Here is a 22,874-nt window from a genome sequence, read left to right as displayed (position 1 = left end):
TTGACATCTCCACCACCCGAATAATAAATTTCATTTGTACATTGGTTTAATTACATTACAACATCATCCTCCTCCTCCGAGATATTGTAAAAGGTAATATAGAACATAAAAACAAGCATCATTCAATAGGATAAGGAAAGTCGTGTGATGTTCACACCAGATTTTTTTTTTCTTTCTTTTTTTCAATGTTGATTAATAACATATTATACGCAATGGTTGATTTTAGGGAAAAACGTCATCGACAGATGGCGCTCACATTTGTCCAAAGATCTATCCTAATTTTCAAGTTCAAAGTACCATTCACCTCAAACCTTGCGCCGAGCTATTGAAAATTTAAAGCACCACACATCAGAACCAGATGATAAGAAATCTCCGAAAGAGCCAAGTTCAAAAAGTCACATCAACAAATCTTTTCCTAACTCTGTCCCAATTTGTGTCAGACCAATTTATCACATTTGTCCAAAGATCTATCCTAATTTTCAAGTTCAAAGTACCATTCACCTCAAACCTTGCGCCGAGCTATTGAAAATTTAAAGCTCCACACATCAGAACCAGAAGATAAGAAATCTCCGAAAGAGCCAAGTTCAAAAAGTCACATCTACAAATCTTTTCTTAACTCTGTCCCAATTTGTGTCAAACCAATTTGAAAAGCTCATTAACGAAAAATCATTTGAAAATTAAAAGAAAACGACACACCAAATAAGTTTGGGGTTCAAACTAATTGGACTTGAACATCTTAAAGGCTTTTCTAACCCCTCGCCTAATTGATAGGAAGAAAATATACAGGATGTCTGCTGCAAACTTGGTGCCTGGATGGTGTTGAACAAAACTTTGAGGGTGCCAGCCTAATTAGCTTGGTTGGTCGGTCTGCCTCGTAAGCGCTAGGCCACGGGTCCGATTTCCGCCTGGGGCGGATTTTGTCCTGAACGGATACTGTTCGTTCTCGAAACGGCTGGCTTTCTCCTATCCTGTCTACCTTCCCTCTTCCATTACGGGACGATAAGATAAGGCAGTTCGGTACGAACTGTATCAATACTCTTACAAAAAAAACCTATCTGTCCTCTGTTCAATGAGTCAACCTGTATAAAAATATACATTACAGCTCTTTTTCGGACTTTTTCTTCATTCGATAATTGTATTAGACTAGGCCCCTCTTTATTTTCGAGCGCTTTGAATTAAATGGACCTAGCCATCTATCTAACGGTTAAGTGTCTATTTAACATCAAATGCCGTAAAAAGTACATTTCTTCTATAGATTTACGCGACTTGTAGATTTTTAACGTGATTTGTTCGAATTTGGAGAAAAAAGTTTCTCTCCATTCCGTTTGATTTAACAACACGTGTAGACCTAGCCTTCGGTCAGCCACTCCCTATCAGGTAGACCTGATTAGGACCGCCTTTCAGGTCTACCTGATATCTGATGAGCCCACACACTATCAGGTGGACCTGACAGAGACAAGGACTGTGATTGTTATAGTTTCCCTCTGTAAATAACTTTCAATAAAGACCTGACAGGTACGGCTCGAAAACAAACAGGCAAACAAACTATCAGGTAGACCTGACAGGCGGAAATAATCAGGTTATACCTGTCAGGTCTACCTGATAGCGAGTGGCTGGCCTAAGGAAGAGAGCCCTGGTCAAGGTCAACCAACCTTAACTCTGGCCCTGCTGATTTTTCCTTTTTTTTCTCAAACAAATCGAAAAAGATGAAACCCATAAAGATGGACACTCGTGAAACATAATTGAATTTATTTTTGGAACAAGGAGTAGTGAGGATTTTTATTTATGTTGCTTTCTATTTGGAACGTCATGATTTTTTATACAAATAATGCCTTCCAATTCAATTACCGACGTTCAGCTTACTACATAACTCCGGATGGCAGGGGTGAAACTTATGTGTTACTTCTGATATTGTGCTGGATAGTTTTTTTTTATCCGTATTTCAGCTATTTTTTTGATATGAGAAGCAAGGGATGGGATATGATAAGTAGTATAGGTACGAGAACGTAGGTATACAAAGATATACAATATTGCACCTAAAATCTAAAGAAAACATATGTATGTACCTACTTCGCAGATTCGTAATTCGTACCCATCAAAATGGAGTAATACCCTGGGTAGGTATATCGTATACCTTCTGTATGCAAAATCGGAGTAGATAGATAACTAAATACAATATTGATGAATATCAAATTATAGCTGTTATCTATAGATAACTAAATACAATATTGATGAATATCAAATTATAGCTGTTATCTAATTTATTACAAACAGGAAAAAAAAGTTGAATAAAATAGGATTATTATTTTTTCATGTAATCAAATATGTAGGTAGACTATGAACTAGGTTAATAAATACATTATTAATGAATTTATTTAATTTTGACATCCTTTGTAAATACTATTTTACTTAAGTTATATATAAAACTCGTAAGTATCCATTTTTATATATAACTTAAGTAAAATAGTAATAAATACATGTTCTTCCCAGAAATCCCAGAAAAGTACAGGGAAAGGCTCAATTTCCACTAAACACAAACGATTCACACTAACTCCAACAATTATTACTGATGTAGGTACGTACCTGCATACCGCCCTTCATCTCGTATGCCAAGGGCAAAATCTTCAACCCGAATATCTATAATTCATATTTCACCCGAACGAAAATCTTTATGGAAAACAGACACGGAGGAAGAGGAGGAGGAAACCGGGAAGAAGAGAAGAGATTCATGTTATAGGGAGGGAGTGGAGGATTCTAGGAAGAAGGAGAAAGCCCTCCCCTTTCTCCCTATCTTAAAGTGCGAGAGAGAAGTAAGAAGGAAGAAAGAGGGGAAGGAGAAAAGTGTTCCTTCTCTCTCTCTCTCTCTTGGAGCCTGAGAGAGAAGTGAGAGGGAGGAGAAGGAAGAAAAGCGGAAGGACAGAGGAGCGGAGAAAGCCCTCCCCTTTCTCCCTATCTTAAAGTGCGAGAGAGAAGTAAGAAGGAAGAAAGAGGGGAAGGAGAAAAGTGTTCCTTCTTCCCTCTATCTTGGAGCCTGAGAGAGAAGTGAGAGGGAGGAGAAGGAAGAAAAGCGGAAGGACAGAGGAGTTTTTCCTTCTAGGGAGGGAGTAGAGAAATTTAGGAAGAAGGAGAAAGCCCTTCTCTTTCTCCCTATCTTGGAACGCGAAAGAGAAGTGATTGGGGAAAGGAGAAGAGTGTTCCTCTTTCTCCATTCCTAAAAGAGCGCGAGAGGTTTGGGGGGGGGGGAGAGGCGCACAGCTGCGTAGAACCTTCCGACCGTGTTCAAAAATTGTAGCAAAAGTTGCCTTAAAACTTTGAAATTGATACTACACATTTATGTATATTAATACTATATTTTGTATACCTCCCTAAATTTACTGTAAATTTATTTTATTTGTGTGCTTGGAAATGGAAACAATTGCTTCTCTACCTCCTAAAATGGGTACGTTCATAGTTTTCAATCACACGAATAACTAAATTTATAGTAATAAGGTAGGCATACCTAATATAGGTACAATCAAGGTACCTTATGTTGGAAAATAACAAGCTGGACGGTACAAAATGTATTACATATGCTGTAAAAACAATGTTTAAAAAAAGGTGTATTACATAGCTAAGCATAAACTGTTATTACGAATGGAAAATTACAATATGTTCATTGAACAATTGAATAAAACTCATTATACAATTGAAGTATTCTTGGCTTATGTTCCATTGTTATAATTATGGATTACTGTTTTTTCAAGTTTGATGAACAGTTTAATCCGACTGTAACGAGATTGGAAAAAAACAATCCAATATGGCGGAGCAAAATTCAAAATTTAATTTTTTGTCCGCCATGTTGTATTTTTTATCCAGTCTTATTAAAAATGATTAACAGCCGAAATGGATCCATCTGTAATTTAATAAAAATATATGTAAGTAAAACATAAAGCCAAGTGTTTTTACTCACCCAAATTCATTTTTAATATATTTATTTATTATTATTATTTTTTTTTTTATCTCTCTCTCGTTCTTAGAACAATCGCCTGTGTATTTCCGTGTCCCGAGATCGGTCTATCGGGGTGTGGAACGTGGCAGACAGTGCCCCCAACACCACCAATGCCGTCAAGCAGATCTACCCGGCACATGAAGGCTGGGTTTGGTGTCTGGATGCTTGCAATAGTCAAACGTTCTGTACAGGTGCTTGGGACAGCACGTTCAAAGTTTGGTCCCTAGAGGATTTCTCTAGCATTGCTACCTATAAGTAAGTGGGACACCGAAGAACAGTCGGACCTGGTTGGTATCTGGACAGGTGACCTGACGGTCTACTTCGTCTTCATAATATACTAAAATAGTACCGAGACATACGTGATACGTACGTACAGCGGAGTCCTTTGATTTAATTTGTTAATTTATTTGTGTTAAAGCAGAGTCTTATTACAAATTTTGTGGACAGCATTACTAAGTTCTTCCTTTGCAATCAATTTCCATATTTCAATAACCTCCGTGGTCGAGTGGGTATCACACTAGGCTTGCACGCCGAAGGTCCCGGGGGTCGAAGTTTTTTCGGCTCTGTGCTTGGAGTTCGGGTTGTACTCAGCCACGTAATTTAATTAATTGAGTATAAGGTTGTATACCTACATGATGATGAACACATAAACTGTAAAAATGTTTAAGAGACCGTGGTTAGTCCGCGGGGACAAAGGGACTTTTCAGTCCTATCCCAGCAGGATAAACAAGGTATATTCTTATCGTTTTCAGATGCTATGCCACAGTCCTCTCTATATCCTGCACCGAGAGTCTGGTGGCTGCCGGTCTGTTCAATTCCAAACTCCTAGTATTTGATACGAAAATAAAAGAAGATATTATCTAAGGAAAACATAAAACTTCATTTCGCTTAAGTAAAGAAGGAGAGAAAACACTTGTAACAAGTGTGTATGTATTAAGTAAAACTTAAATGTGTACGGGGTACGCGGAAAGACGGGATTTTCATTTCCGAATAAAAAAAAGTAAAGCAACATCGATTTTCTTCTTGTTTTTCGAATTATATTTCACAAGATACGAGCGTACACAACAGCGCGGCCGGCGACAGATCGTCGTATGAACCAGTTCCAAATCGATTACTAAAGTTTTAAGCAACGTGGTGCGTGGTGGGTATCCGGATGGTTGACAATCTCGGCAGTCATGTGTTGCTGGCTTTTCCCGGCCGCGGCCCCACTCAGGCTGGGGTTAATGTGTAAATGCAGATTTAATTTGTTAATTTATTTGTGTTAAAGCAGAGTCTTATTACAAATTTTGTGGACAGCATTACTAAGTTCTTCCTTTGCAATCAATTTCCATATTTCAATAACCTCCGTGGTCGAGTGGGTATCACACTAGGCTTGCACGCCGAAGGTCCCGGGGGTCGAAGTTTTTTCGGCTCTGTGCTTGGAGTTCGGGTTGTACTCAGCCACGTAATTTAATTAATTGAGTAATTTAATTAATCTGATGATGAATTTCCCAATATCTCAATAATCCTAAAATCCAATGTTTACCTACCATGCTGGCACCGGTCGCTAGGCGCATTTATATGTTATAGCTACCCATTTTCCTCACGAGGCTGAGTGGGCCCCGCAACAGCCAGTCACGGAATCAATCAGTTGCATGATACAAATTTCTTGACACCGCCAGGAATCGAACCCGGGTCTCCCGCGTGCAAGGCGAGCGCAGTGACCACTACGCCATGGGAGCTGACTTATTACCAAATATCTACGAATAATGGAAACATTGGAGAAGAATAGATTGCGAATGAGTCAAAAGGTGTGTCCACACATAGTCGACCGGCCGTTGATCGATGTCGACTGTACCGCCTACGCTGCCTCATTTCTTGACACCGCCAGGAATCGAACCCGGGTCTCCCGCGTGCAAGGCGAGCGCAGTGACCACTACGCCATGGGAGCTGACTTATTAACAAATATCTACGAATAATGGGAACATTGGAGAAGAATAGATTGCGAATGAGTCAAAAGGTGTGTCCACACATAGTCGACCGGCTGTTGATCGATGTCCGCCTACACTGCCTTGACAACACAACCACACCTCGTCGATCGATAAGTGTGGACACAGCTTAAAAGGAAACCAACGGACATGATCGATTTCGTTGAGGGTACGATTTCGGCTCACCCTGTTCCGTTCGTAGGAAAACCTATTAAATATATTAGTAGCAAATTGTTTGTGAAAATCGCTCCGGGGACGAAGGGTGTCACGAGAGTTGAACGAGAAGGTGGCAACTTAATGGGACAGAGAAGTTAGCACTCCCCCTATACCTACTATATCCCCCTTCCTGGCTTTCTCTAGATTACATCATTATTTTCAATGCAATTATGTGAATTGATTTTTTTCTATCAAATGATCCAGTGAAATCTGTTATCGCTGTCCAGGGAATTACAGGGTTGAAAAAGAAGACGCTCGACTTACCGCCCAGAAAGGGAAGGGATAAGAAAGACAGGATATTAGAAAGCCAGCCGTTCCGAAAACGAACCTTATCTGTTTGAGATAAAATCCGCCAAGGGCGGAAATCGAACCCGCGACCTGGCGCTTACGAGGCAGACGCGCTACTCACCAAGCCAACTAGGCTGTCGAGTTACTAGTCGGAGAAGCAAAAAGCTGTTGTTGCCAGGACCTCTCCCTTTTACGCCCATTTCTTCGACGGATTAAAATTGTAAGAAAGTAATGCCGGGCTAATCCTTTTTCAATTACGCTAATTGAAAGAAATAAAAAGCTCGTTTTTTGTATTTTGGATAAAATGTAAATAAAATTAATTAGAGACAATTTTTTAATTGAGGAAAATACGTAATATTTTAGGACTTTAGGACTTGAAAATTGAGAAGAGATTTATTCACCAGCCCTTAAAATGTTGACATTAAATTAATTGTGAGGGTTATTCTTTAGTTTGGCAAGTTAAGTACCAGGTAGGTACCTTTGCAAAGGTAATTACATAATAGAGAAGGAGTTGATCACCACCGGATTTTTTTTTTTTTTTAAACATTTTTTGTCCAATAATAATGTGGCATGGGTATTGGGTAGGTAAGTAGTAGGTACCTACTCCTAGCATGTTCATCCAGCTGTAGTAGGTGTGTTTTCAGTAGGTACCTACATAAATATTTTAGCGAGAAATAAACTTTCTTTACTGAAAATAGTACTAATAATAATATATATTTACCGACATAATATCCAAGTAAGATTTTCATACTGGTGGAGATGCCAAAACTCCCGATTAGAAATCACGAGAAAGGTGGAGACGCCAAAACTCTGGTAGTCCAGCCTAGCTGATTTTTTTTTGTATTCTTCTTTTCGCTCTAATGTACCGCTAGAGGTGTAGAATTCGCGAACCGAAAATTGTAAACAAAACAAGAAAAATCTTTGAAAATTTTATCATTGAGTACTTGAGTAGCCAGTAAGTAGCCCATGAATAATTTTCTTTAATTTAAAACAAAAATCCCTTTTTGGCTGGAAAATGGGCAGTGATGATCACATAGAAGCTAATCTGTACACTCTTCCCAACGAAGTAAGTAACCTATTTATACGACGGACCAGATTTAACACCAAGAATATTATACTGAGGATCCCTATCTTGTAGAACTTACAGAGGGAGTTATATATAATGTCCTTTTATGGGCATCATTTGTTCGTCCTCGACAAGGCTAAGCTGCCAGAAGCTAGTTTATAGTTGGTGCTTAGCTCCTCTTGGTACCTAACACAATAGATTTATGTTTTCGACCAACTAAGAGTCTATAATGTCAACATATGTTGAAAGGAGAAAGTAGGTATAAGTACCTATGTATGTCAGATGATATTCCCTTTGTGTAGATTGTCAGCAGTTCATTATTTGTTCTTATTGTCAAGAGACAAAAGAAAATTCTTCCTCTTTGGCTTTTCCTGTTTTCAGATGGGGTTAGTATTTTTTGTCAAGCTCTCAATCAGCCCTAGCTAGGGTGGTTGCTTTGGGCTGACATTTTGTTTTGCCTACAAAAATATATACCCTTTGCACTCGGGGGAATTTCAGGCTGGTATCCTCTCTGTTAGAGCCCAGCCAGACTGTATTCTATGATATTATAAAAAAAAAACACACAAAAAAAACATTCTTATTATTTACCCACTTTTACAGATTTTCTTGTACATATGCTCCTACTTGGACAGTATTTTCATTCTGGAATGCCTGAAGAATGTATGCAGACGATTTGATAGCATCATATCAGACGAGTATGTATGGAGGAATAGAACAAGCATAGATTACCCAAAAACTACAGTGTTATTTCCCGAGACTGAGTCAGAATTAGGTAAATATAAATTTGACTCCCAAGGCAGAATTCATTTGAGAAATTTTGCAGAAGGTGGTTTTCTTCTTCAAAAACTAGGTCTGTCAACCCTATGGATGTCGACAATGAACTTAGTGGTTTTCTTCTTCATAACCCAAAATTAAAAAAAAAAAAAAAAAAAAAAAAAAAAAACGGGAAATGAGGTTTAAGCCCGAGGCATTTTCCACCAACTAATCCTAATTTATCCTTTCTTTTTGTAGGTAGACGATAAGGCATTTGACGAAAGAAAATGCTATCACAATAATGAAGAAACAAAACTCGGACAACCTTCCCAACCAAATTGTGCAAAGGAACAAGAACGAACAAAGGGAAAAAGGGAATAAAAAACATCGGAGAACAAAAACGATATGCATGTTTTATGAAAATGTTCAATTTATGAATGTTGTTTATTTCTTTATGGCTTTTCTCGTGTGATTTATAATCAACAATCTCAAACAGAATTACTTTTCTTTTCCCAGCGTAAATTTCCTTTTTACTTTTTTGTTACCATTCTCCAATAGAACATTAATACAATGTATTGTTTAATTTAAGGAACATAAAACAATCCTTTCGTCTTGATTTGGAAAGGATTTCAAGGGATTTGGTGCATGTGTTAGATCGTGTTCTAAGTTTTTGCTTTATAATTTTCCTTTAGGTCATTTCCTACAGGTTATAGACAAATAGGTACATAATTGCATATTTATGACTATGGTCTCTGGCCATCACTGTACCTTCAGAAGGGTTACTCGATTACAATTTTTCGCACGAAAAAAATACTTTTTTTTAGGAAAGTTTTTGGAGAAGTCAATAAATAAACTCTCACACACTTTAGAACCAAAGCTATGAACTAACAAGCTAATATGAATCAAGTGACGAATCAAGAGTAGTTTTTACATTTCTATTCCAATTGTCCATTGTTTTTTTACAAGCTTAAAACAAAGCTATTACAATGATTTGTGCTGTATGGGTAGGTACCTACATAATTACATATTTATGACTATGGTCTCTGGCCATCACTATACCTTCAGAAGGGTTACTCGATTACAATTTTTCACACGAAAAAAAGACTTCTTTTAGGAAAGTTTATGGAGAAGTCAATAAATAAACTCTCACACACTTTAGAACCAAAGCTATGAACTAACAAGCTATGAATCAAGTGACGAATCAAGAGAATGATTACCAGAAGTACCTATGAAGAAACAACACAATCAGGACAGAGGTAAAAGGAAAACAAAAAGGAGTGAAAGAAAGCTCTCTTAAAATAAAAGAAGATATTATCTAAGGAAAACATAAAACTTCATTTCGCTTAAGTAAAGAAGGAGAGAAAACACTTGTAACAAGTGTGTGAGTATTAAGTAAAACTTAAATGTGTACGGGGTACGCGGAAAGACGGGATTTTCATTTCCTAATAAAAATCATCGATTTTCTTTTTCGAATTTCTCAAGATACTAGCGTACACAACAGCGTGGGCGGCGACAGACCGTCGTATGAACCAGTTCCAAATCGATTACTAAAGTTTTAAGCAACGTGGCGCGTGGTTGGTATCCGGATGGTTGACAATCTGGGCAGTCACGTGTTGCTGGCTTTTCCCGGCCGCGGCCCCACTCAGGCTGGGTGAGGTTAATGTGAGTAGCTTGTCGCCTAATCAGGCCGAATAGTGGGTAAAACCTTCGTCACTAAAAAACTGAACAGTTACGTAGTGACGTTAAACCTCTGTCAACCAAATTAACAAATATCTAATAATAAATAAATGCAGTTTGTTTGTATTATTATATCACAACTTTGGTGCTCACTGCAGCATTGGAAGATTTTCAAATATTTCAATAATCCTAACATCCAATGTTTACCTCTACCATGCTGGCACCGGTCGCTATGCGCATTTATATGTAAATGCAGTTTCTTTGTGTTATTACCATGAAGGCTGGGTTTGGTGTCTGGATGCTTGCAATAGTCAAACGTTCTGTACAGGTGCTTGGGACAGCACGTTCAAAGTTTGGTCCCTTGAGGATTTCTCCAGCATTGCTACCTATAAGTAAGTAGGACACCGAAGAACAGTCGGACGTGGTTGGTGACCTGACGGTCTACTTCGTCCTCATAATGTACTAAAATAGTACCTAGACATACGTGATACGTACGTACAGCGGAGTCCTTTGATTTAATTTGTTAATTTATTTGTGTTAAAGCAGAGTCTTATTACAAATTTTGTGGACAGCATTACTAAGTTCTTCCTTTGCAATCAATGTCCATATTTCAATAACCTCCGTGGTCGAGTGGGTATCACACTAGGCTTGCACGCCGAAGGTCCCGGGTTCGATTCCCGGAGGGTTTGAAGTTTTTTCGGCTCTGTGTTTGAAGTTCGGGTTGTACTCAGCCACGTAATTTAATTAATCAAGTTTGTATACCTACATGATGATGAACACATAAACTGTAAAAATGTTTAAGAGGCCGTGGTTAGTCCGCGGGGACAAAGGGACTTTTCAGTCCTATCCCAGCAGGATAAACAAGGTATATATTCTTATCGTTTTCAGATGCTATGCCACAGTTCTCTCTATATCCTGCACCGAGAGTCTGGTGGCTGCCGGTCTGTTCAATTCCAAACTCCTAGTATTTGATACCCGTATAGACCCCACAGAATGTTCAAACCCTATAGCCGACCATGTGTTTGATAAGAAAGGAGTTCTGCAGGGAGTGACATTGGATGAACAGAATGTGTATGTGGCCAGTGCTAATGGTATTGTCAGCTGTTTTGATTTGAGGTCCAAGGAGGTCGTCAAATCAACTGCCCCACTGGTAAGTTGAGTAAATGATGGTTGACAATTTTGCAGCAATGAACTATGTGGTTAACTTTTCAAACTAATGAGGGTAACATATAATAAAAATGGAATAATAAACCTTATTCATACCTACTACCAGCATAGGACTGTAGATTGTAGTCCTTTTCATCCCGCGGTCTTAACTAGTGACTCAGTTAACTGTAAATTTACCAGGAAAAAGGTGCCCATATAAGGGCCCACAGACCTGATTGGGCCCAAAATTTAATGAGAAATTTTCCTTTTGTTTTGAACAGAGAAGCCATTTGAGAGTTGTGGTGTAATAAACTACCTTTACCTTTAGCAATTTAAAGGTAAAATTGTGTTAAAACTGGGATCTCAGTTTGTTTGTTCAATTGCCTCTCAACACATTTATTTACCTGATTGGGCCCAAAATTTAATGAGAAATTTTCCTTTTGTTTTGAACAGAGAAGCCATTTGAGAGTTGTGGTGTAATAAACTACCTACCTTTAGCAATTTAAAGGAAAAATTGTGTTAAAACTGAGATCTCAGGTTGTTTGTTCAATTGCCTCTTAACACATTTATTCGGTGCCCATACAAGGGCCCACAGACCTGATTGGGCCCAAAATTTAATGAGAAATTTTCCTTTTGTTTTGAACAGAGAAGCCATTTGAGTGTTGTGGTGTAATAAACTACCTTTAGCAATTTAAAGGAAAAATTGTGTTAAAACTGGGATCTCAGTTTGTTTGTTCAATTGCCTCTTAACACATTTATTCCAGACAATGAGGACAAGCCATGGAGCTGTATGATCTATGAAATTGAAAAGAACAAGAAATTTTTCCAGGACTCCAAAGACACAGAATGCAGTCACATGCAGAGGGTTGTATTCCGAGACATTCATATTGCTACCATAAATGCCCTCAAATTAGTGTGTGTAAGTTACATTTGGATTTGTTGTATCAGGGGTTTTTTTTTTCTTCTTTTCCAGTTAGGCACTTCACACTTGTGTCGTTTGCGCTGTATCAGGTTTGATACATAGTGAAACAAATTTAATTACGGGTTGTATTCCGAGACATTCATATTGCTACCATAAATGCCCTCAAATTAGTGTGTGTAAGTTACATTTGGATTTGTTGTATCAGGGGGTTTTTTTTTTTCTTCTTTTCCAGTTAGGCACTTCACACTTGTGTCATTTGCGCTGTATCAGGTTTGATACATAGTGAAACAAATTTAATTACAAGCTATGTCAGGGACTATAAATAGGGATCAGAACAGCCAAACCCTAACCACCCTGGCTAGATGGAGGTTACAAAGGGTTTATCATGCTTCAAAGGAGAAGCACAGGTCCTCATGATGGTTGACTGTGGTTTAGGATGGGCCAAGTAATCTTGGCTAGAGACCATCAACCCCTCTTTTACCCAGAATTGTGCAGTTGCTAAGGCATTGAATTCAAAACTGAGGGTACAGTGTAGTTTGAATCCCAGCAGTGATATACTTAAAATAATTTATTAAGAGGAAGGTGATTTGTAACATTAGGTTCAAACAAATCAAGTACAGTTAAATCTATCTGTTGTTGACACACTTTAATCAAGGGGAGGGGGGGGGGAAATCAAGTGCCTAATTTATTTTTTTTTTTATTATTATTTTTTTTTTTAGACCAACTCAAGTATATATTTATTAAACATCAAACGAATAAGTTTGTATTAACTTATTTGTTGGTACACACACTTGGTAAAACAATTCAAACACTAAGTAAAAATGATTAACAGCCGAAATGGATCCATCTGTAATTTAATAAAAATATATGTAAGTAAAACATAAAGCCAAGTGTTTTTACTCACCCAAATTCATTTTTAATATATTTATTTATTATTATTATTTTTTTTTTTATCTCTCTCTCGTTCTTAGAACAATCGCCTGTGTATTTCCGTGTCCCGAGATCGGTCTATCGGGGTGTGGAACGTGGCAGACAGTGCCCCCAACACCACCAATGCCGTCAAGCAGATCTACCCGGCACATGAAGGCTGGGTTTGGTGTCTGGATGCTTGCAATAGTCAAACGTTCTGTACAGGTGCTTGGGACAGCACGTTCAAAGTTTGGTCCCTTGAGGATTTCTCCAGCATTGCTACCTATAAGTAAGTAGGACACCGAAGAACAGTCGGACGTGGTTGGTGACCTGACGGTCTACTTCGTCCTCATAATGTACTAAAATAGTACCTAGACATACGTGATACGTACGTACAGCGGAGTCCTTTGATTTAATTTGTTAATTTATTTGTGTTAAAGCAGAGTCTTATTACAAATTTTGTGGACAGCATTACTAAGTTCTTCCTTTGCAATCAATGTCCATATTTCAATAACCTCCGTGGTCGAGTGGGTATCACACTAGGCTTGCACGCCGAAGGTCCCGGGTTCGATTCCCGGAGGGTTTGAAGTTTTTTCGGCTCTGTGTTTGAAGTTCGGGTTGTACTCAGCCACGTAATTTAATTAATCAAGTTTGTATACCTACATGATGATGAACACATAAACTGTAAAAATGTTTAAGAGGCCGTGGTTAGTCCGCGGGGACAAAGGGACTTTTCAGTCCTATCCCAGCAGGATAAACAAGGTATATATTCTTATCGTTTTCAGATGCTATGCCACAGTTCTCTCTATATCCTGCACCGAGAGTCTGGTGGCTGCCGGTCTGTTCAATTCCAAACTCCTAGTATTTGATACCCGTATAGACCCCACAGAATGTTCAAACCCTATAGCCGACCATGTGTTTGATAAGAAAGGAGTTCTGCAGGGAGTGACATTGAATGAACAGAATGTGTATGTGGCCAGTGCTAATGGTATTGTCAGCTGTTTTGATTTGAGGTCCAAGGAGGTCGTCAAATCAACTGCCCCACTGGTAAGTTGAGTAAATGATTATGGTTGAGTAAAGGACATTTAGTTATATTCGGTGATAAAGGTTTGGCATCATCATTCACCCTGCTAGGTCGCTTAAAAATGATGGGTTCAATATGTACTTTTGGGTAATAATCATTTCACACCATAGAACTTCTTAAGAGTACGATGTATTATCATTACCTAATTAAAGAACGAACGATTGACAAGCAAAAAAAAGAACAACTATTTATTGTACACTACATTGAATACCTACTTGTACTTTTGATATTTTGCGCTATCAATTGTGATTTATGTTAATTTTCTCCAATAAAAGTAAACTTATTATCATTTCCCTTTTTTTTTAACCTTCCTTATCCTATAGAAAGGAATGTATTATGTACTTTTGGGTAGTAATCATTTCACATCATCAAAAGTAGGTAATGTATTCGGCCAAAATTTTCGATGGTCAGTTTTTAGTGCCGAACGCTTTTTGAGGTCCTTAGAGCTTAAAAATCCAAAGTTTCAGCCGTTGGTCCGTGTTGATAAATACATAGTTATTTGCATGGCTAGTCCAATTTTAAATTTTTATCTTGTTATTTCACAGTGTCATAAGAAAGACAATGTCATGTCGTATTCGTACAGAAACGGCACCATAGTCATAGGAGATACGGGCAATACTCTTACCATTCTCAATAAAAACCTGGAGGTGCTAGCGGTAAGTTAACCTCTTCTTTTACTTGGCCTCATTTCAATTGGGTCGGCATTTCCCTCTTTAATCTCCCCCTCCACAATGCCCTATTCAAAGCTCCCCTCTCTTTTCTATTCCTTTAAGTAAATCCTCTTGGACCTTAGAGCTAGCGGTGAGTAAACTACCTACCTATACAGTATGTCTCAGAAGTCCTTTGCGACCCGTGTAACTTATTTCGTAGATTCGCAGGTATAAGCTCAACCCATTCTATAGGGCTGTTTGCCCCTACAAGTAAGCCTAAAAAGTGGGCTTTTTGTGTAGTTGTGTGCGAATTAACTGTTGGTAATTTTCCCACTCCTGTGCCCTAAAGTGGTCTGTGTCGTAGCATGCCCATCCCGTAGTATGCCTCTCATCAGATGGGCGAGAATACTTCCCATTTAGGTGCTGGGTCCGTAGTATGCCTCTCATCAGATCGGCAAGAAGAGACACAATACTTCCCATTTAGGTGCTGGGTCAACACCAGAAAGTAACCCGTTGAAATATTTGCAATCGAAAAACGAGTACAAATTTTTGTCGATGGTGGGATTCGAACCCGGGACCTTCTGCATGACAAGCAAGCGCGTTACCACTGGACCAACCGTGCCCCCTCTTTTACTTTGTCTCATTTCAATAGGGTCGGCATTTCCCTCTTTAATATCCCCCTCCACAATGCCCTATTCAAAGGTCCCCTCGCTTTTCTATTCCTTTGAGTAAATCCTCTTGGACCTTAGAGCTAGCGGTGAGTAAACTACCTACCTATACAGTATGTCTCAGAAGTCCTTTGCGACCCTTGTACTTTTTTCGTAGATTCGCAGGTATAAGCTCAACCCATTCTATAGGGCTGTTTGTTTGCCCCTACAAGTAAGCCTAAAAAGTGGGCTTTTTGTGTAGTTGTGTGCGAATTAACTGTTGGTAATTTTCCCACTCCTGATTGTTTTTAAAAGTTTAGGGATAGGGAAAGGCCCATGACCAAATTTTTGGTGGTGTCGGTTGTTCCGACGATTCTGAGTGCACCCCGTATACCAAGGAAAGAGTCGAAATCGAAAAAAACTTTCACTCTGCCCAGAATCCAACCCGGGACTCCGGTGTGCAAGCCCAGTGTGATAAGCATTCGGGCACAGAGTTTGCTCTTTTTTCTTCTTCTTTGTTTGTTTTCTTTACTTATTTTCTTATTCTTTGTCTTCGATTTCCAGATTCCATATTTCGATATGATTCGTCCAAATTCAAAATTCTGCTTTTCCATTGGCTATTACACTTGTAAGATACTTTTTCATACTTTGGTGATTTAGGGCACTGATTGTTTTTAAAAGTTTAGGGATAGGGAAAGGCCTATGACCAAATTTTTGGTGGTGTCAGTTGTTCTGACGGTTCTGAGTGCACCCCGTATACCAAGGAAAGAGTCGAAAAAAAACTTTCACTCTGCCCAGAATCCAACCCGGCACCTCCGATGTGCAAGCCCAGTGTCATAAGCACTCGGGCACAGAGTTTGCTCTTTTTTCTTCTTCTTTATTTGTTTTCTTTACTTATTTTCTTATTCTTTGTCTTCGATTTCCAGCGTACCACCGCCCAGTTTGAAGACCCTCTCCAAAGGAAACTGACTTGTATCAAGCAGAATGACTATGATATATTCGTAGGATCCAAGAGCTCTCTGTACAGTTATATGAAGTCGGATCCCATTGTACCTCTGGAGAGTATTCAGGCTTCCAAGTATGAAATGACAGCGGTAAGGGATTGGGGAGATAATAGTAGAATAGAATAAAATATAAGGTATATTTTCCCTTTACCCCAGTCCAGCAGTCTAAACAAGGTCTCGTGTATTTTATGGGTTTAACAACATAATACAATACATATTGTTTACAATCTTCTCCTTCTTCCTCGCCTTTTCCCGTGTTAAAACGGGGTCGGCGTTTTTCGTCAGCCTCTCAATCAGCCCTAGCTAGGGTGATTTCTTTGGGCTGACATTTGGTTTGGTTTCAAAATTTTACGAGTGGATGCCCGTCGCATTCAACCTTTGCTATTTCTTTAGCAAAGGGAAATTTCAGGCTGGTATCCTCCTTGTTTGAAGTCCCCCAGCCAGATTATTGCTATATCTGCACTATTGGAAAAGAAATTGGTTAATAATGTGTATGTTAATTCCTCATTTTCTATATTTCCAGATTGAATATGACTTTGACAATGTTCTGCTACATGCGAGTGATTTGGACGGTGAAATAGTCATGCACAAGCGAGTGAATAACACGATCACACTATAACCTCCAGTAATTGGACAGCATACCACTCTGAAGTCCTTACTTCGATACCCGCCTCATGTTTAAAACACTACAAAATAACGCTATAAAACACTGCTTCAATCACATTAATAGTCAAACACTATTATAGTAAACAACTAAACACACTAGTATAACTAAATAACTATTAGTGGTAATACTGCATAGCACGCAGGAGGTCCCCGGTTTGATTCCTGACGGAGTCGAAATGTTTTGTGCTTGGTATCGGAGTGAACTCAGCCTCGTAAGAAGAATTGAGTAGCGACCAGTGGCGTCATTACTTATGAATATAATGAAATTGATATGATCACATAATTTGTACCAGAACGCGATCTTTTTTTTCTCTAAAAGATTAACCAGTCCTAAAAAATGGACGCTCCACTGTGGGGTACAGTATAAAATACCACTGACCGCGTTAAAAGAAAATAATTCTGGCATGAGGGCAAGATTTTCCGAGTGATGTTTAGAGAATAAGTACCCATAAATCAATCACCTTTACCTACCCATAGATTTGAAAGGATTTGAAAGGGGTACTATACTTTCTTAACTCTAGTCTTTATGTTTTGTCGGTGAACTCTCTTCTAAACGCTAGGCTAGTGAATTCTTTCTGTCCTGATTTCTTTGTTTCTTTAATGTTTATGGAACTTTCAATACTACCTATTTATTTAAAGAGTATATTTACTAATGGGACAGCACGTTCAAAGTTTGGTCCCTAGAGGATTTCTCTAGCATTGCTACCTATAAGTAAGTGGGACACCGAAGAACAGTCGGACCTGGTTGGTATCTGGACAGGTGACCTGACGGTCTACTTCGTCTTCATAATATACTAAAATAGTACCGATCCCATTGCACCTCTGGAGAGTATTCAGGCTTCCAAGTATGAAATGACAGCGGTGAGTGATTGGGGAGATAATAGTAGAATAGAATAAAATATACCTTGTTCATCCCTTTACCCCAGTCCAGCAGTCTAAACAAGGTCTCGTGTATTTTATGGGTTTAACAACATAATACAATACATATTGTTTACAATCTTCTCCTTCTTCCTCGCCTTTTCCCGTGTTAAGACGGGGTCGGCGTTTTTCGTCAACCTTTCAATCAGCCCTAGCTAGGGTGATTTCTTTGGGCTGACATTTGGTTTGGTTTCAAAATTTTACGAGTGGATGCTCGTCGCATTCAATCTTTGCTATTTCTTTAGCAAAGGGAAATTTCAGGCTGGTATCCTCCCTGTTTGAAGTCCCCAGCCAGATTATTGCTATATCTGCACTATTGGAAAAGAAATTTGTTAATAATGTGTAGGTATGTTATTTCTTCATTTTCTATATTTCCAGATTGAATATGACTTTGACAATGTTCTCCTACATGCGAGTGATTTGGACGGTGAAATAGTCATGCACAAGCGAGTGAATAACACGATCACACTATAACCTGCAGTAATTGGACAGCATACCACTCTGAAGTCCTTACTTCGATACCCGCCTCCATGTTTGAACACTACAAAATAACGCTATAAAACACTGCTTCAATCACTTTGATAGTCAACACTATTATAGTAAACAACTAAACACACTAGTATAACTAAATACCTATTAGTGGTAATACTGCATAGTACGCAGGAGGTCCCGGTTTGATTCCTGACGGAGTCGAAATGTTTTGTGCTTGGTATCGGAGTGAACCTTCAGCCTCGTAAGAAGAATTGAGTAGCGACCAGTGGCGTCATTACTTATGAATATAATAAAATTGATTTGATCACATGATTTGTACCAGAACGCGATCTTTTTTTCTCTAAAAGATTAACGAGTCCTAAAAAATGGACGCTCCACTGTGGGGTACAGTATAAAATACCACTGACCGCGTTAAAAGAAAATAATTCTGGCATGAGGGCAAGATTTTTCGAGTGATGTTTGGAGAATAAGTACCCATAAATCAATCACCTTTACCTACCCATAGATTTGAAAGGGGTACTATACTTACTTAACTCTAGTCTTTATGTTTTGTCGGTGAACTCTCTTCTAAACGCTAGGCTAGTGAATTCTTTCTGTTCTGATTTCTTTGTTTCTTTAATGTTTATGGAACTTCCAATACTACCTATTTATTTAAAGAGTATATTTACAATTATTTATTTGAACAAAATTGACTGAATATTGCAAAATTAACAGACTGGGTTTGGCGTTTTCTTCGTGTCTTTTTTGTATATGGAACTTCCAATACTAACTCTTTATTTAAACAGTATATTTATTTGAACAAAGATTGACTGAATTCCAATTCTTCGTGAATGTTTGATGTGTGGGACCCATTTTACATAGCACTCCGCACTTTTCATTGCCAAAGTTAGGAGTGCAACATTTTTTTGTACAATAGGTCCCAGATTGACTGATATTATTTCCAAGCTTTATTTGTAGGAGATAGAATTCGAAGGCGATGGGCACTAAATTTAAAGCAGGACCTCTTTATTTTTAGGTTGATACCTACACTTTTATAATTTAGACTGATTTTTGTTTCAAATTTGTTCCATTTTTTTCTGTATATTATGTTTACAAATTCAATCTTATTTATTTACCTAATTGTTTTATTGTTCACGTAATAGTAAGAAATTTTCACTTACTACAATGCACTAATACACTAACATTTTGTTTATTCTCTAATTTTTTATTCACCTTGATTCTATTCTATTCCATTCTATTTTCTCACTCATCCCTATAATTTTCAAATTATTGAAATGTTGGATCACCAATTGAATTTGATTCCTTGTACAAAGACTTGAAGTATTATATTTATTAACTATTTTTTCCACAAATTTTATACTAGATATTTTTATTTACACATTTCTTTTTCCTAATAAAAAAAGACAACTAACTTTTTGTTAACTGAACAAACCTCTTGTCTTTACTTTTTTATATGTAGCAGCTGTTTTTAGTAGGTAAACTTAATAACTGGGATTTTAAGCCACTTAGAAGCAAAAAATTCAATTTCATACATGATTCGGTTTGTTGTTTCTTTAAGTATTTCTCGAAATGCACGACAGAATCAAAACACATCAAAATTTATTCGTATAAAAAATAATAGATAATTTGAAAGTCAGAATTGTCAGAGTAGAAGAAACACGTAAGCTTTGAGAACTGACCTAAAAAGTGTTCGCAGATTACCAAATTCCAGGTACATCGTTTAATATCGTACTGCGGTGTAAGTGTGTCGCAAACATAAGTGATGTAACTGGACCGTCCTAGCGATAGGTTATCCTGGTTTCCAATGTCCCATTGTGACACTCCGACCATGGATAAAACAGAGGTGTACAATTCTCCAGGCTGCGGGTACAATTCTCTCCTGGACAAAATGAAGCGCTCCGTTTACAATACAATCTGCTGGAACCCTGTCGATTCGGAAACGGAACTGGGCGCACCGCAAGACGCAAAGCCGCGGGAATTCCTTTGCGGCACGGAGGTCATCCGGAACTGCGTCCGAAAGTGCGGTGATTATTTGAGTCCGAAACGGAGAACTAAGTCCAAGAAGAAAGCGCAAGCAGACGCGAAGAGACAGGATTGTCCCCAGCCTTGTAACTCGCACAGGCAGAGATCGGGATTTGGTGACAGAAACGATCGGAAAGTTGCACATGACACGGAAAAGCGTCGCAAGGAAAACTTCAATGCCGAACTTGAAGCTGATAAATACGAAGAGCCCCGGGGTAGAATAGTACGTTATCGAGATAGAGAATGTAAACCGTGTGGTCCTAATGTGGAACCTTGCAAAACGCTCGACAAAACATGCAAAGGCATTGACTCTCAGCATGACAAAAACTGTAAAGCAAAACCATGTGAAGCGAAATGTAACGAGAAGGCGCATAAAGAAGGTCAAACGAACGCTGTACACCGACATAACTGCGGTGATGTAACAACGCGACGCAATCAAAAGCCAAAGCAAAGTAAATTGAGTCAGCTAGTCAAATATAAGTACAGAGGCAAGAGCAAACGATGTAAACAGATATATGAGCTCTCTGATCAACAATGTAGGAACTTCAAGGAGAAAGGATATGTGAAGGTTAATGTGAAAGTGAAGCCCAATGTATCGGTCAGCGATTTTGATATTGTCATCAGGAGAGATAAGGTTAAAACTGGACAAGGGAAATGCTGATCGGGGAAATAAACCCGCGCTAATCCAAGCGTTATTGAAGCAAGTGTGCAGATTGTTTTGGAATTTCCAATAGAATTTAATTGGAAATATTTTAAATACTTCAATTGGAAAGATTTTAAAGATTTACCGTAAAAATTATAGAGATTGTATTGGAAAATACGAAGAGAAATGAATAGAAAGTTGGAATTTTCCCAGAAAGAAATGTAAATAAAATTGTATAGGCAAATATATCCATTTAGTAATTTCCATTTAGTAATTCTCGAGATTTTCCTAGAAATAAATAATCAGAAAATTATTTCTTTTAATAGAATATGTTTGTGTAATTATTTATTCAAACAAAATATCCTGTGGCGATATTAAAAAAATGTCAAATAATGAATAAGTTAAACATAGAGTCTATACCTCACCTATTTAGTATTTAAACATGCAACATTTAATTGTTCATTTTCCAAGAACATACAACGATTTGACAAATTAATTTGAAGTAAACATAATTAGAAAAACCCCCCACAAATAAAGAAACATTAAAACCCTCAAAAAAGTACATCTACAACAAATATCTGCTAAACAAATAACACAAATATTCCACAAACATAAAACTTACCCCCAAATATGAAGTTCTGTGCTTTGCATAAACAGGTATACCTAGTACCTACACCATCATAACCATGAATATTTATGACGTATTCTGCGTATTCATAATACTCATAAGATCCAACTTGAGGTTTGCTACAATTTACTACGAAGGGGTTGCAAATTCCAAATTTGTCTCACCTCTGTATTTGATACGTTCAAACTATTCAACACACTTGGATCTGAAATCATAAAAATAAGTGATTCCATTAGTCAAGAAGAGTGTGAATTTCAAAATTATGGGCTTGCCTTCGTAGAACAGTAAAGTTATTGAGCGCTCGTCTCGTCTCGTGAACGGAAGGGCACGGTTGGAATCCCAACCAAGACATGGAATTATATGAACTTTTCTTTGAAAAAATTAACAATCATTGTAATAATAGGGTTATAAGAGTTAGGTGGTTAGTTAAGTTCGGAATATAAATGCCTAAAAACTACAAATGGATACCTACGTAAATGTATGGATATCCATCCAAATATCGGTTTAATCTTGTATAAGTCCCCTATACTTAATGATGAATGGAAGTAAAAAGGGGGAAAATAAGAAAAGATGAAAACCAACCTTTAGTTCTCAGGTACGCCACCAGAGTGGAATAGAACGCGCATATCGGCACAGCCATATTGACTCGGGGATAAACCACAGTGACGGAATCTAAGGAATCCATCACGTTACACACCACCAGTCCAATCAGATCCCCAGACTGATTGAGTAACGCACCTCCACTGGCACCAGAATGCACTGAACAGCTGGTTTGAATCATAACGCAACAACGAAGGTTATTACTTGTTCCGCGAGGTAGCGCCGCGTCTGAAAAGGTTGAAGCTTGCTTACGAGAACTCCCACTAGAGTGCTCTGTATGTAACAAGTTCGAAGCTTGCTTACTAAAACTCTCACTAGAGTGTGCTGTGTTGCACAAGGTCAAATCTTGCTTACGAGGACTCTCACTAAGTAGCGCTGTGTCTGACAAGGTCGAAGCTTGATTACTAAAACTCTCACTAGGTAGCGCCGTATTTGAGAAGGTCAAAGCTAACTTGCTACAACTCTCACTAGGTATCGCTGTGTCGCCCAAGGTCAAATCTTGCTTACTAAAACTCTCACTAGGTAGCGCCGTATTTGACAAGGTCAAAGCTTGTTTGGAAGAACGCTCACTAGAGGGCGCAGTGTGCT

The 22,874-nt window shown here is 38.3% G+C and overlaps 2 protein-coding genes and 1 long non-coding RNA gene across 4 annotated transcripts; 2 read left to right on the top strand and 1 right to left on the bottom strand.

The window, feature by feature from the left end:
• The first annotated feature begins 4,022 nt into the window (after positions 1-4,022).
• LOC113471834 lies at positions 4,023-4,798 on the top strand. The gene is made up of 2 exons (XR_003394378.1): positions 4,023-4,243; positions 4,741-4,798. It is a non-coding gene; the product is annotated as an uncharacterized LOC113471834 (long non-coding RNA).
• A 2,591-nt stretch (positions 4,799-7,389) lies between these two features.
• On the top strand, positions 7,390-19,037 carry LOC103519980 (F-box/WD repeat-containing protein 9-like). Of its 2 annotated transcripts, none has more exons than XM_026831275.1 (8): positions 7,390-7,525; positions 8,126-8,297; positions 11,866-12,020; positions 12,995-13,221; positions 13,718-13,979; positions 14,562-14,672; positions 16,240-16,407; positions 18,280-19,037. In XM_026831275.1, exons 1-8 carry the CDS (start codon positions 7,475-7,477, stop codon positions 18,373-18,375), a joined length of 1,242 nt encoding a protein of 413 aa, XP_026687076.1. In that variant the 5' UTR covers positions 7,390-7,474; the 3' UTR covers positions 18,376-19,037. The 2 variants fall into 2 exon arrangements, with proteins under 2 accessions (XP_026687076.1, XP_008483294.1); XM_008485072.2 differs by lacking the exon at positions 18,280-19,037 and adding an exon at positions 16,841-17,289.
• Positions 19,038-21,751: 2,714 nt separating this feature from the next.
• On the bottom strand, positions 21,752-22,867 carry LOC113471833 (peroxisomal leader peptide-processing protease-like). The gene is made up of 3 exons (XM_026831274.1): positions 22,794-22,867; positions 22,269-22,514; positions 21,752-21,891 (listed from the first exon to the last, which is right to left on the bottom strand). Exons 2-3 carry the CDS (start codon positions 22,465-22,467, stop codon positions 21,806-21,808), a joined length of 285 nt encoding a protein of 94 aa, XP_026687075.1. The 5' UTR covers positions 22,468-22,514; positions 22,794-22,867; the 3' UTR covers positions 21,752-21,805.
• Positions 22,868-22,874: the final 7 nt, after the last annotated feature.

This window comes from Diaphorina citri, unplaced genomic scaffold (assembly GCF_000475195.1).
Source record: "Diaphorina citri unplaced genomic scaffold, Diaci psyllid genome assembly version 1.1 scaffold3089, whole genome shotgun sequence".
In the NCBI taxonomy this organism is placed as follows: Eukaryota; Metazoa; Arthropoda; class Insecta; order Hemiptera; family Psyllidae; genus Diaphorina; species Diaphorina citri.
This window is presented reverse-complemented; position numbering and strand designations above follow the sequence as displayed.

Excerpts from the sequence above, each read along its gene's own strand:
- LOC103519980 (XM_026831275.1), top strand. The coding sequence starts at position 7,475 with ATGGGCAGTGATGATCACATAGAAGCTAATCTGTACACTCTTCCCAAC. Across the intron at positions 13,980-14,561 it reads TCAAATCAACTGCCCCACTG|TGTCATAAGAAAGACAATGT; the intron begins GTAAGTTGAGTA and ends GTTATTTCACAG. Across the intron at positions 16,408-18,279 it reads CCAAGTATGAAATGACAGCG|ATTGAATATGACTTTGACAA; the intron begins GTAAGGGATTGG and ends CTATATTTCCAG.
- LOC113471833 (XM_026831274.1), bottom strand. The coding sequence starts at position 22,467 with ATGATTCAAACCAGCTGTTCAGTGCATTCTGGTGCCAGTGGAGGTGCG. Across the intron at positions 21,892-22,268 it reads GGCGTACCTGAGAACTAAAG|ATCCAAGTGTGTTGAATAGT; the intron begins GTTGGTTTTCAT and ends TTATGATTTCAG.